General features: G+C 36.8%; 1 protein-coding gene across 5 annotated transcripts in view; it reads left to right on the plus strand.

The window, feature by feature from the left end:
* The window catches only part of STRBP (spermatid perinuclear RNA binding protein), a 69,141-nt gene that overhangs the window by 30,152 nt on the left and 26,111 nt on the right, over positions 1 to 12,878 (plus strand). For all 5 annotated transcript variants that reach the window (XM_081236297.1, XM_081236294.1, XM_081236293.1 and 2 more), the window contains 4 exons: positions 4,463 to 4,555; positions 4,946 to 5,145; positions 9,229 to 9,387; positions 12,649 to 12,783. In XM_081236297.1, coding sequence (XP_081092423.1) covers positions 4,463 to 4,555; positions 4,946 to 5,145; positions 9,229 to 9,387; positions 12,649 to 12,783 — 587 coding nt within the window. The remainder of the gene's footprint in view (positions 1 to 4,462; positions 4,556 to 4,945; positions 5,146 to 9,228; positions 9,388 to 12,648; positions 12,784 to 12,878) is intronic.

The raw sequence follows: 12,878 nt of genomic DNA on the forward strand, positions 1-12,878 counted from the left end.
TGTTAGATTGGCCAGCAGTTTTCCTTTGTTGTAATGTTTCATCAAGTTTTGGTTCTAAGGTTATGAGGGTCTTACGAGTTGGGAAGTGTCCATCCTTCTTTTTCTGTTCCTTGGAAGAGTGTGTGTAAGATTGATGTTATTTCTTCCTTAAATGTTTGGAAGAATTTATCAGTGAAGCCATTTGGGCATGAGGTTTTCTTTAAGGGAAGATTTTAAATTATGGATCTAATTTCCTTAATAGGCATCGAACTATCATCTTCTTATGAGAGTTTTGGTAAATTGTGTTTTTCTAAGAATTTGTCCATTTAATCTAAATTTAAAAATAAAGTAGTTTATAAGATCCTTTTATCTTTTTATTGTCTGCAGTATTGATGTCCTCTCTTACACGTTTTGTACCTCCTTTTTTTCTGATCGCTCTCACTAGAGGTTTATCAGTTTTTTTAATCTTTAAAAAGAAATCAACTTTTGACTTTGTTGATCATCTCCTGGTATATGCTTGTATTTTATTTCATTGATTTCTGCTCTTATCCTTTGTTTTTCCTCACTACCTTCTTTGGGTTTAATTTGCTGTTCTTTTTAAAATGTTTTGAAATAGATGAATACATTATTGGCATTTTTTCTAAGCCTCTTATGTTATCATATATACTACTTAGACTAAGTTCTCCTTTATGCCCAGATTTATGTGCTTTATACTCTTTTTACATTAGCATTTTCATTATCAGTTAGTTAAAACTATTTTTTAATTTTCCTCTTATCAGTTCTTTGACATATAAGCCATTTCGATGTCATTGCTTAATTTCCAGACAAATGAGGATTTTTTAGTTATCTTTATTTTATTTTATTTTTTTAATTATTTCTTTTTTTTGGCTGCGTTGGGTCTTTGTTGCTGCACGCAGGCTTTCTAGTTGTGGTGAGCAGGGGCTACTCTTTGTCCCGGTGCACAGACTTCTTATGGTGGTGGCTTCTCGTTGCGGAGCAAGGGCTCTAGGCACACAGACTTCAGTAGTGTGGCACGCAGGCTCAGTAGTTGTGGCTTGTGGGCTCTAGAGCGCAGGCTCAGTAGTTGTGGCTCACAGGCTTAGTTGCTCTGTGGCATGTGGGATCTTCCCAGACCAGGGCTCGAACCCGTGTCCCCTGCATTGGCAGGCGGATTCTTAACCACTGCGCCACCAGGGAAGTCCGTTATCTCCTTATTTTTGAGCTCATTTATTCTACTGTGATCTGAGAACACGCTTTGTGTGATTTTTTTTCCTTTGGTAGTTCTTGAAACTTCGTTTATGGCTCAGCACTTGGTCGGTTTTTATAAATGATTCATACTTTGAAAAGTATGTATATTCTGTAGTTGGTAGAGCCAGAATATTCTTTACATGTCAGGTTGCATTTGTTCATTGTGTTGTTCAAATCTTATATACCTGTATACACACACACACACACACACATTTTTTAACTTGTTCTCTTAATTACTGAGAGAGGTATGCCAATTCCCCTCTACTGTGGATCGTCTGTTTCCCCTTGCAGGTCTGCCAGTTTTTAATTTCTACAATTTTGGCTCTTTTATAGTTTCAGATTTTCTGCCACAAATTCTTCTTGATTTTTTTTTTCTTTTTGAGCATCTAATCATTCTTTTTAATAAAGTTTGTTTCTGAAAGAATGCTTCATCATCTGGGTCTCTTTGGGATCTGTTTCTGTTTTCTGCTGCTTCTCATGATTTTTGATCACAGTATCTTCTCATGTACCTGTGTTTTGTTTTTGTTTTGAGTGATGGAGACTTAAATTTAAAAATTTGGAGAGAATTAAAGCCGAGAGTAATGATATAGTGCTCCAGGGAGGATTTATATTTGTTTCTGGGAGATGACTAGTGGAATTGGCAATCTGGATTATATTAATGCAATCAGGGATTAAGGTGATTTGAAGGTGGGCTTCAGTCCTTGTGAGATCCAGACTATTTCTACTTCATTTACTTCTAGCATGCAGCATTGCAGAGGCCCAACCCACAGCGTGGGGAATTCACCAGGCCTTCCCCTTTTGGAGGTCCTTAAAGTCCAGTTTTTGACCCCTGAGACCTGGGTGCCTGAGGTGCTCTGTTCAGTTCTTAGTGGCTTCTTCTGGATGTGGAAGATACCCCCAGGGGAAATGTGGCCCCCAGAGCAGGGTTTCCTTTGTCTCTCGGATCTTGACACTATAATTCTTTGTTGCCCAGGAACAGACATTTGGTCTACCTTTTCTGGTTGCTCTCATCTATTTCAGTTGACTTACTTTCTCCTACAAGAAGTGGAGCTTGTGTATTTTGCAGAAGCTCCTCTGGTGACTTAGTGGCAGCTAAGGTTGAGAGCTCCTGCTGCTGCTCCTCTTCTGCTCCTGTCCCGTCCTCGTCATGCCACTCCCACCACTCAGGCCTTATGCTATTTCTTAGCATGTTCCTGCCTTAAGACCTTTGTACTTGATGTTCTCTCTTCCTGGGGCTCTTTCCCCAAATAGCTGAATAACTTACTCTTTTACTTTCTTTAGATCTTCATCAGAAAGCTACCTTATCTATAAGTGATACCTTTCTGACGGGCATCACATGTAAAAAAAATAGCAACACATCCTCCTCCTTAAGCCTCTTATTTTTCTCCATTGTGCTCGGGACCATATGACGTGTTGGGCTTAGTCTCCACCACCAGGTGCAAACTCTTTAAGAACAGGGACGTTGTTTTGTTCTCTGTTAGATGTCCAGCACCTAAAATTGTCCTGAACATAGAAAAACTATTAATATTTGTTGCTGGATGAATACATGAATGAAATTGTAATGAGGATGATGAAAGTACAGGCTTCATAGGGTGCTTATGAGGCTTAAGTAAATTAATTCATATAAGGTATTAAGAACAGTGCCAGGCATATGGTAAGCCTTCGATATTGTTTTTAAAAATTGTTGCCTCTGAAATGTCACTTCCTGTTTCTAGATACTGTAGATGTTGGAAACAACTTGCTTTTTGTAACACAAGCCCATCCCCCCCACTCCCCCCCATTACTGTTATGATTAGCTCCAGATTTTATAGCCCTTGTCCAAGGGCAGGGATGGTAGAATGAAGCTTAATCCATGCAGCTTTGTTCACGTAGCTGGAGGATTTAGAGAATAGATCCATACGTCTAAGCCAGCTGGTGAATTCCAGGCAATCAGGGAGCAGCTTTTAATGTAACTTAATGAGTGGGAGAGTGATTGAATAGATGTTGTTCCTTTTTAACTTTATCTCTTAAAGACTGCATTCTGGGAGACTGGCAAACTCACAGTTTTATGTAATGCAAATGAAATACAATACTAAGCAGATATAAGCAGATATTGCCTTCTGTTGAAGAGAGCACATCAAGATTGATTGACCTGAGTGGTAAGTATTGACTCAAGCAAATGCTGAAGTCAGTGTTTACCCCAAGGGACAATAAATCTTGATGATCAGAGAATATGTAGTTAATCTCTGTGTTATTATAAGGTTTCACTAAGAAGTATCTGGAAATCTTATGGCATGAATCTTTTGAGCATAACTTTCCTTTAGGAAAAACCCAACAACCAACTTTTACGTTGAAAACACAGAGTTCTTTAAAGTAGTACTTGGACAGGTTGATGAGCTTTTCTCTGATTGTTTTTATCTTGGACAGCAGAGCTCCTGCCTTATGTCTTGACGGCATTATTAACTAGCTGCTTTATTTAAGAAATTGATTAATATTAGTTCAGTTAGTTTTTGTTCCATACTCATGTTGTTTCTGAGTCTTATGTTAGTTTATAAGATACAGACAAGGAGAAAATATCTTTGACCTTCATAGAACACTAAGGAAACACAAGGTCTCTGTATATGAAATAGGCAATGGCAGAAGACTACGTATGACACTTTATATTTCTGATTACCATAGAAACTCTTCTAAAAAGTTGAGATGAGAGGGAAACTGAAGAAAACTTCATGGGGAAGATGAATTGTAAATAAAATCTTGAATAGAAAGTTGAACAGGCAGGCAGAAGAATATGTCATAGTATGAGAAATAATCAGATTTCCCTAAGCATAAGATTTAACATGTGGACTTTAAAAATTAATAGTATAATAAATGTGAACTTATAGAAATATTTGAAGAGGCATAAGTGAAAATAAATCTTACTGCCACAGATAACCACCTTTAACATTTTGATACATATCTTTCCAGACTTTTTTCTGTTTATGCATATACAGATGTGAATATTATGCATAGATATTTGTATGTGTATATGTGAATAAATGGGAAAATAAATATTTATAAAAAGGGATAATATTGTTTCATAAAGATTCACTTAAAACTTTTTGCTATTACAAGATTATAAATATCTAATTTATCAGTGAAAGGGTCTTATGGTCCTTGTGATTCCTAAGATTTTTCCTTCCTGAACATATTAGGTACATTTGGTAGAGTAAGTAGAATCATTGTTTTGACTGATAATGAATCTCTTGTAATTGTTTAGGTGCTGGGTCTTCAGCTCTGAAGAGGCCATTTGAAGATGGATTAGGGGATGATAAAGATCCCAATAAGAAGATGAAACGAAACTTAAGGAAAAGTGTGTAAAATCTTTATTCTTATAGATGTCAACTAGAAAAGATTTATGTCTCAGGAAAATAAAAATTAAAAAGTGAAGAATTTGATTGATTTGAATTGGAGTTTTAAGAAACTGATTGAATAACTTTTGTTTCCAAGCATCATTTGCTTAAAACATACTGACAAACTAAAATTAATGTATAGCTGTGGTAATGCATATTACTTTTACAATGATGTTAGCATAATTATTTAAGCAGTAATTTTAGAATTACTTACGAAGTGAAGTTAATTTATATGTGCGTTTTGAAATTCTTTTTTAAAATCTGAATTTATAGTGGTCATTAGGAACCTACAGAAACATAGATTAAAACAAAATGGTTTAACTTCTGATCTTATTCCTCTTTTCTTACAGTTCTGGATAGCAAAGCAATAGACCTTATGAATGCACTAATGAGGCTAAATCAGATCAGGCCTGGGCTTCAGTATAAGCTCTTATCTCAGTCTGGCCCTGTCCATGCCCCAGTCTTCACAATGTCTGTAGATGTGGATGGTACAACATATGAAGCCTCAGGACCATCCAAGAAAACAGCAAAACTTCACGTAGCAGTGAAGGTACAGTATTTCTTTTACTCAACAGTGCTTTGTTATTTTATGTTGTAAATAAGGTGCTTGTTTATCTATAGTAAATTTATAGAATTTTTCAAGATTTTAATGACAATGACATACAGTCTTTTGTCACCTCTGGATCACAAAACTCTTCTTTTTTTGGTTATAAAATGTGTTGATCATATAAAATTTGCAAAACACAAAAAAGTAAAAAAAAATAAACACTATTGGTTGCTTATCTCTGAGGCAGTTCATTAATATTTGTATATAGTATATACTTCCAGTCTTCTTCTGTTTCTTTCTTTTCGGTTGAGTTCACAGTGTATATGTAGTTTTATGCTCTGATTTTTTTTTTTTTTTCATTTCACATGTTATCAGTGTTTTTCTGTGTTATTAAAATCTTCATAAATAATTTTTAATGGCTGTATGATTAACATGATATAGATGTACTATTGTTTGTTTAAACATTCCCCATCATTGGATATTTTGCTGTTTGCAGATTTTTTCTGTCATAAATAAATTTAATGTGTTCTTTTTGCATGTGGTGCCCTTTCTGTATTTCAGAGTATTTCCATAGAGAATAAGATCCACGACTGAACCAGACAATTATGCATATAGGTTTATAGAAAATTCTTAAATATTAGAATCTCTCCATGACTACATTTGACCTCTTGCAGACAAATGCGAAAATGTCAAAGATCAAGTAGATGGAAGATCACTTTTCACTAAAGAAAAGTTCTGTTATGTTACAGTATGACATAAGATGTAATTGGTCTGTTTTCATAGTCATTCCAGTTTGCAAGTATTATTAATGTAGATGCAAACATTATCCTAGATGCTAAGGATACAGCAGTGATCAAAATAAAGTCCTTGCCCTCCTGGAGCTTGCATTCTAGTGAGGATAGAATGGGGAGAAAGACAGCGGGATATACAAATGGGTCAATTATTTGTCAGGTAGTAATAATAAGCACAATGCAGAAAAATAATAACTAAGCTGTAAAGTTATAGAACAATATGTTATGTTGTTTACAAAAGGGGTACTTTTTAAGTATGTTGAAATAGTATGAGTTTAAAATGAGGCAGAAAAAGAAAACTAAGAATGAGGGAAAAAGTGAATTTAGGAATAAGGCTAAAAATACAGTTTAATAACTTAGCTGTAAAGTATGCTGAGAATGAGTCACAAATTTGGATATAAGTTCTCTAGCATCTGACCCAGAAAGCTTTTGAAATATCAATATCAATTCACTGTCTATGACATAAGAACAGAAGGAGTGTGGCTGCCCAGCAGCATGTACCCTAAAATGATGAAGATTAGTGGCCAGTCTTCCCTTTCCTCCTCTAGTCCTTTTTCCTGACTGTCCCTCACAAAGGACACCTTTAAGGACATAATCAGCCATATTCCATGAAAAGAATCTTAATCATTGTGGGGAAAAGATCGGCTGAAGGGGACAAGGGGTAAAGCCCCTCTGCAGAGGTTCCGGAGCCATCGGCTCTCTACTGTGCGGAAACCACGAGTATGACTTCTCCTGAGTGGAGAGCCATGGGGTAGGGTGTGCTGCATGTTTTCACTCTTGGCCCCTTGTCTTTGAGGGTATCAACTTTCTCAGCCTCAACCCCTGTCCAGGAGAAAACAGGCATGGTTACCCTGGATTTTCCAGTCACCTTGTTTCCAAGAATCATTTTGTGATTTTTCAGCTCAACTGATGTGTTTATTAGGTTTGATTTGTTTGCCAGACATTTGAAACTCACTTTTCTTTGGTATACCAGTTTTTTTGGCCTTAATATATGTTTTTTTAACTTTTTATTATGAGAATCTTCAAACACGAAGTAAAACAATGCAGTACACATCCATGTGCCCATTACAGAACTTCATCAATTGTCATCATTTTGCTAATCTTGCAGAAACAAGTGTTAATTATAATCAGAGATAAAACAGGGTTCAAACTTTGTGGAAGAGAGTAAAATATACTTTTTTACCAACAGTCAAATGGTGAAGGTGGGCAGAAACATTGCATGGTGCAACATGGTAAAGTAAATAGAGGGTTATGGTCCTTAATAGGTGGATGCATCTTGCATGAAAGGAGGTGGGACATATTTTATAGGCCCCTCTTCATGCTGCAGGAAGAATCATGGCCTTAATATTAATTCCAAACAAACTGGTTCTAGAGGTCCAAAAACTCCATACTTTTTTCTTTTTACTTCTGTAGCATGTGTTAGTTAATAATCTTAGAATGTGTTTTCATAGAAAAATAATATGAAAATTTTTTGTTGTGCTGTATTGCAAGTACACTTCTAATATCCTTTGAGATTATCCATCAGTTATGTAAAATATTTGTAAATGTACTGAAATATGTTGCTACAAAAACAATAAATGAATCTGATATGTGAGAAAAGGGCAGAGAGAAGTGGTGTTAAATAATTCACATTAGACTTTTAACTGTCTGTATTAAATTGGGAAACTGTGTGTCTTTAGTTTTTTTTGGAGTAAACAAATCAAATTTCTTTGGGACTCTTGGCTTTTGACTTGCAGCCTGTGTTAGCCTGGTGTTAACTCCAGACTGATAACTATTCCTTCTGAGATGCGATTTCTTAGGGAGAGCATATTTGCAGGACTCAGGCAGTGGAGAAGGTGTTTTCTTTATAAATATTGACAAGGGTATAAGCAAACGATGTTAGTGTATTTAGTGCAAAGTCCTACCTGAATACTCTTAGAACTTATGATGTTACAGAAGTATTCTTGGCCTTACTCCCAATGAATATAAGGAATTTATTTACGATTTGAAACGTTCAACAGAATGCCAAGTTTTCCATATGAATTGGGTAAATTAATGTCAAGTTCTCTAGGTACAGAAGTCTACTTCTGCCCATTTTTTGTTTAGAGTAATATTTCATTTATATTGGCAGAAGCCTTTGTACAGAATGCCATTGTTTATAAAGGCTAGGCTGTTTGGCTTCTCATTTGTGTGGCAGCCGTAACAGTTTTTTGAGACACCTATTGGGTATAGTTGGGATTATAAAGAAATATGCTGTTGCTTTTACACTCCAGCAGCTTTAAACATTAGTCAAAAGCTAAAACAAATATAGGGATGTTTAGGAAGCTAGTTCTGGTACAGACCTTTAAGTCAGTAACTGACAATGCAATGTCAACCAGTTTGATAGAGGCTTATAAAAATGCTAGTGCACATATTCTTCTGCAAACATCTAAAAAGCAGTTTAACCTGGAAGGAGATATTAAAAGGTGTGTACACACACACACACACACACACACACACACAGAGTTCTGAAAACTGTATTTTAAAAAAGATGAGAAATGCCAGGCATGAGTAGAAATGTAAGAAGAGTGAACATTGGGGGAAGCCATAATGTAACCAGGCCTTGAGAGGCAGGGATGGAGATACAAACCTAAACTTGTTCCTGGTTCACTTAGTGGTAGAGAATAAACCTAGAGACTGAATCTTTTCTTTCAAGTCTCGATTATGGTTTAAGTGGAAAGCCAAAGGGATGGATAGTAGAAAGCTTCAGATGTAATTTTGTAATTAACAGGCATATTGGCTCCAAGGTAAAGAAAACTCCTTGATTTCCCTTCTGTCCTAATTTCCCCTATTGGATTGAGTCATAGAAATTCGGGGGCAATTAATCAGTCTTCCTGTTTTGCAAATTGGAAAACTGAGGACCAGAGGAGAAATAAAGAGTTAGACCATCAGGTGTTTTCCTTTCTAGCCTAGTGTACTTTTCATAGTGTGCAATTTTACTTTCCCCCTCACCTCACTGGTTGAATTGGCTATTCTGTTTCTCTACCTCTCATCTCCAAATTAAATGAACCCAGGGTAGCCTCAGGTTTGCATTTCTGTTTTCCATTATTTAAATCTAATTACTCGGAGGAGGTTTCCCCCATTTTCCATGGTGACACTCTGGTGGGTAAAACTTTTTTAACCAAGGATTTATAGATTTAGCACTATCTTTCTCTTTCTGCAAGGTGTTTCATGGTTTCAAATGTTGTGGGTTTGAAACTGTTGTTCTCAGTATTTCATCTATTCTCTGTGGTGTCTGGTGTTTGAATAAAACTGAATCTTAATGTAATTTGTACAGGTACTGCAGGCAATGGGATACCCAACGGGCTTTGATGCAGATATTGAATGTATGAGTTCCGATGAAAAGTCAGATAATGAAGGCAAAAATGAAACAGTGTCTTCAAACTCAAGCAATAATACTGGAAATTCTACAACTGAAACCTCCAGTACCTTAGAGGTATACTTTTATTTTTTTTTCCTTGGAAAAAAAGTAATGTATGTTCATTGTCAAAAATTTGAGAGGTATGGAGAAGTATAAATGAGACAATCAAAAGCATATACAAGTGTATGTATTCCAGAGGCAGCCATTATTAATATTTTGCTTTATTTATATCCAGCCTTTTTTCTATGTGTATTTTTTATGAAGGCAATCATATTTTCATATAGTTTTACATCTTGCTTTTTCACTTAACTCTAAAAATCTGTAAACATAACTGTATACTGTACAACACATGGATGTATCCTAATTTAGCTAGCATTTCTCCTTTGCTGGCCATGGGAGTTGCTTCCAGCATTTCGCAATCATAATGTATCAGGAATGTCAACAATAACTGAAGAGTGAAAAACAAAAAGATCTAGGGACTTCCCTGGCGGTCCAGTGGTTAGGACGCCATGCTTCCACTGCAGGGGGCCCCGGTTCCATCCCTGGTCGGGGAACTAAGATCCCACAAGCTGCTGTGCTATAAACGAATGAATGAATGAATGAATGAGTGAATGAATGTGTGTATGTATGTATGTTTGCAAACTTAAAAAAAAAGTCTAATGGGGAAATTTAGGATTATTCGAAATTTGTGCTAAGCTGTGGGGGTCAGTGGGGTCATCATTGAGTTGGTCCAGCCCTAAAGAGGGCGTCTGATTTAGTATGTTCCTCAGACTCTTGAGCAAGTCCTGACCTATGACGTATTGTCACAGATAATAGAATGAGACAAAAATCCAAGTACTGAGTATACACGGCTTATTTGGGAATTCATGGGGCCCTTGCTTATTGCATCCTACATTAGAAAAATTGGCTTTAAAGTAACCGCAGGAGCTTACATTAAATTTTAAAAAGTGTCATTTGTAAGAATGAGTGTCTATCAAGGACTTAGTGGACTATTATTTTTTCCCCTTTTAGTACCTGCTTACTGCTGGATGCTGCAGAAATTGTGTCCAGAGCCTTAAGATGTTCTCAGGATAGAAGGGCAAAAGATACGCTCATAATTACAATGTAATGTGATAAGCACCGTGATTGCAAAATGAATATAATAATGTAAAATCTCAAAGGAGGATGTGATTACGAAATGTACACACATGTAAAATCAAAGGGAGTAAACTGTGAGCTTGGTTTGAGATGATGAGTAGGATTTTGCTATGTGGGGAAGAGGTGGAAAGAAGGCGTTCTGGGCCAAGGAATAGGAGGTATAATACCTGGAGTTGTGAAAGTCAATGTTTGAGAAGTACCAGGTGGGCCTGTATGGTGGGGACTGATGGGGCTGAGGCTTGTGAAAGCCATGCCTGACTCCTCATGTGATGTTGTGTAGGATAGAAGACATGGCACCTGGCTTTAGAGAGGACCAGTCATTCATAAGTGGTTGTCACAGGCAGGCCAAGATGGTTTACTGGCAGTGTTGTAAATAGTAAGAGAAAAAGAGTGCATTAATTATGAGGTACAGACTGTTAAGTTCAAAGGGAATTAAGAGAGCAGCGTGGGCTAAACTAATAGCAGTTATGAGAATTTGTGGAGGTTCTGGTTGTGAATCCATCTCTGCTTTGCTTCTGTATAATCTAGTAATGGGGAGGGGAGAAAGCTCTTATTCTTCATTAAAATAGTAATGATTAGAACTGCAAATATTTTTATCTTCACTAATTTTTATAAAAGTGATTTCAGATTTGGAAAGCGGGGAGTGATTACCATAGAGTAGTTTCAGAAATTACTCATTACCTTTTAAAGATGGACTCCAGAAATTTGCCTTGAAATTAAAAAGATGTAGATTATTAAAAACTCTTCAAGAAGTGGTTTATTGCAGAAGACCCAGGAATGTTTATTAAAATTGTCTTTAAAAATTGTCCAATGTTTCACTTTTATAGCATCAACCACTTATTAAATCAGCGTAAAGTATTTTAAGAGAATCTTGCTGTCCATTAGGTTTACATACATGAAAATCCTATTATATGTAATAATTCATTTTTGTTCAGCATTCCTTGAGCAATTACTGGGGTAGAATTACAGACATGCTCTCTAACCTCAAACAGTGCTCAGTCGTTGGGTCTTTCCTTTCGAAAGTTATAGTTCTGTGGTGTTTTGTGGCTCGTTTTATGTTTGGTGCTATAGCCTCTCTCTTCGTTTGAGCCTTCACGCTCTTACGTGAACTACTTCCCTTCCTCACCTCTAGTCTTATCCTGATGTCAGTTCTTTCCACCACTCCCAGAGCAGTTTTCTAGTCTAATCGTGAATTTACCCAGATTTAAGTCTTTCAGTGGCTCCCCGTTGTCCATGGTAAAGTCGAAGCTCATTTGCATGACATTTGAAGTCCTTTATGATTTGGCTCCATCAAGAGTGTTTCTAATCTGGTTCTGCTTTCCTCTCCTCACTCGCTTAACACAGCCAAATGGAACTTCTTGCCATTTCCCAAACAAATGGTCTTTCTTTCTCTTGGGCCTTTGCATGGCCGTTTCTTCTGCCCAGAATGCCCTTCTCCTTCCTTTCCTCCTTCTCATGGTCTGGTACTTACCTTTTAAGGTCAGGTTTGCATGTCACTTCCAGGAAAACTATCCTGTTTGCCCTAGAAAATGATTCCTTGTACTGTGTTTCCATAATATACATGGGCTCTATAATGTACATTGTTTTACAGTGATTAGATCAATCCCTCCTTCTATACTCTAGCTCCTTGAGGGCAGGGAATGACTGCTTTTATTATTTTTAAATTTCAGAATTCATAGTCTGTAGCCTACTGTTTTTACTCTAGGTGCCGTTAAATCTCTTTAGAGAGACTGAGAGGTGTGTAGGCACATTTTGTTTCCGTCTCCCAAATTGAGAGTTATTTCTTCCTAATCCTAAAGATGAAAAACAATGAATGCTCAGGTGTCATGTGAATCTCAGCTGTTCTACCTACATTGTCAGTCATTTAGAGTATTGTTCTTAGATCTTGAACACCCCAGATCAGACCCTGGAGTGCCATGTGATGATGGCAAGGCTACACTGCTCTTGACTACTGATCTGTTGAGACAGCCTGCTTCCACGGCAGGCTGGCCAGATGACTTACTTTGATGTTTACTGCTCGTAGAATTTCTGTACCTTTAAAGATATTTTGCCATTTGTATACAGAAGTGATCATGCATCCTAGCCCCTGAATGCTTTAAAGTACAATTCTTGAGCCTCTTTGTCAATGGAGACGTAGTATAATTGTATTAATAAGAAATCTAATACTCTAAAATCTTACTTGATTGAACCTCCTTTTAGGTAAGAACTCAGGGCCCTATCCTCACAGCAAGTGGCAAAAATCCTGTAATGGAGCTCAATGAAAAAAGAAGAGGTCTTAAGTATGAACTCATCTCGGAGACTGGTGGAAGCCATGACAAACGCTTTGTAATGGAGGTGTGTACCTAGATACAAGCCAACCTTATTTTTCCCCTCAAAGACATAGGATATCCTCAGCTTATATATAAAAAAGCTTTAGACTGAGTCAAATC

Source organism: Mesoplodon bidens, assembly GCF_964165515.1.
Source record: "Mesoplodon bidens genome assembly, chromosome: 6".
Classification (NCBI taxonomy): Eukaryota; Metazoa; Chordata; class Mammalia; order Artiodactyla; family Ziphiidae; genus Mesoplodon; species Mesoplodon bidens.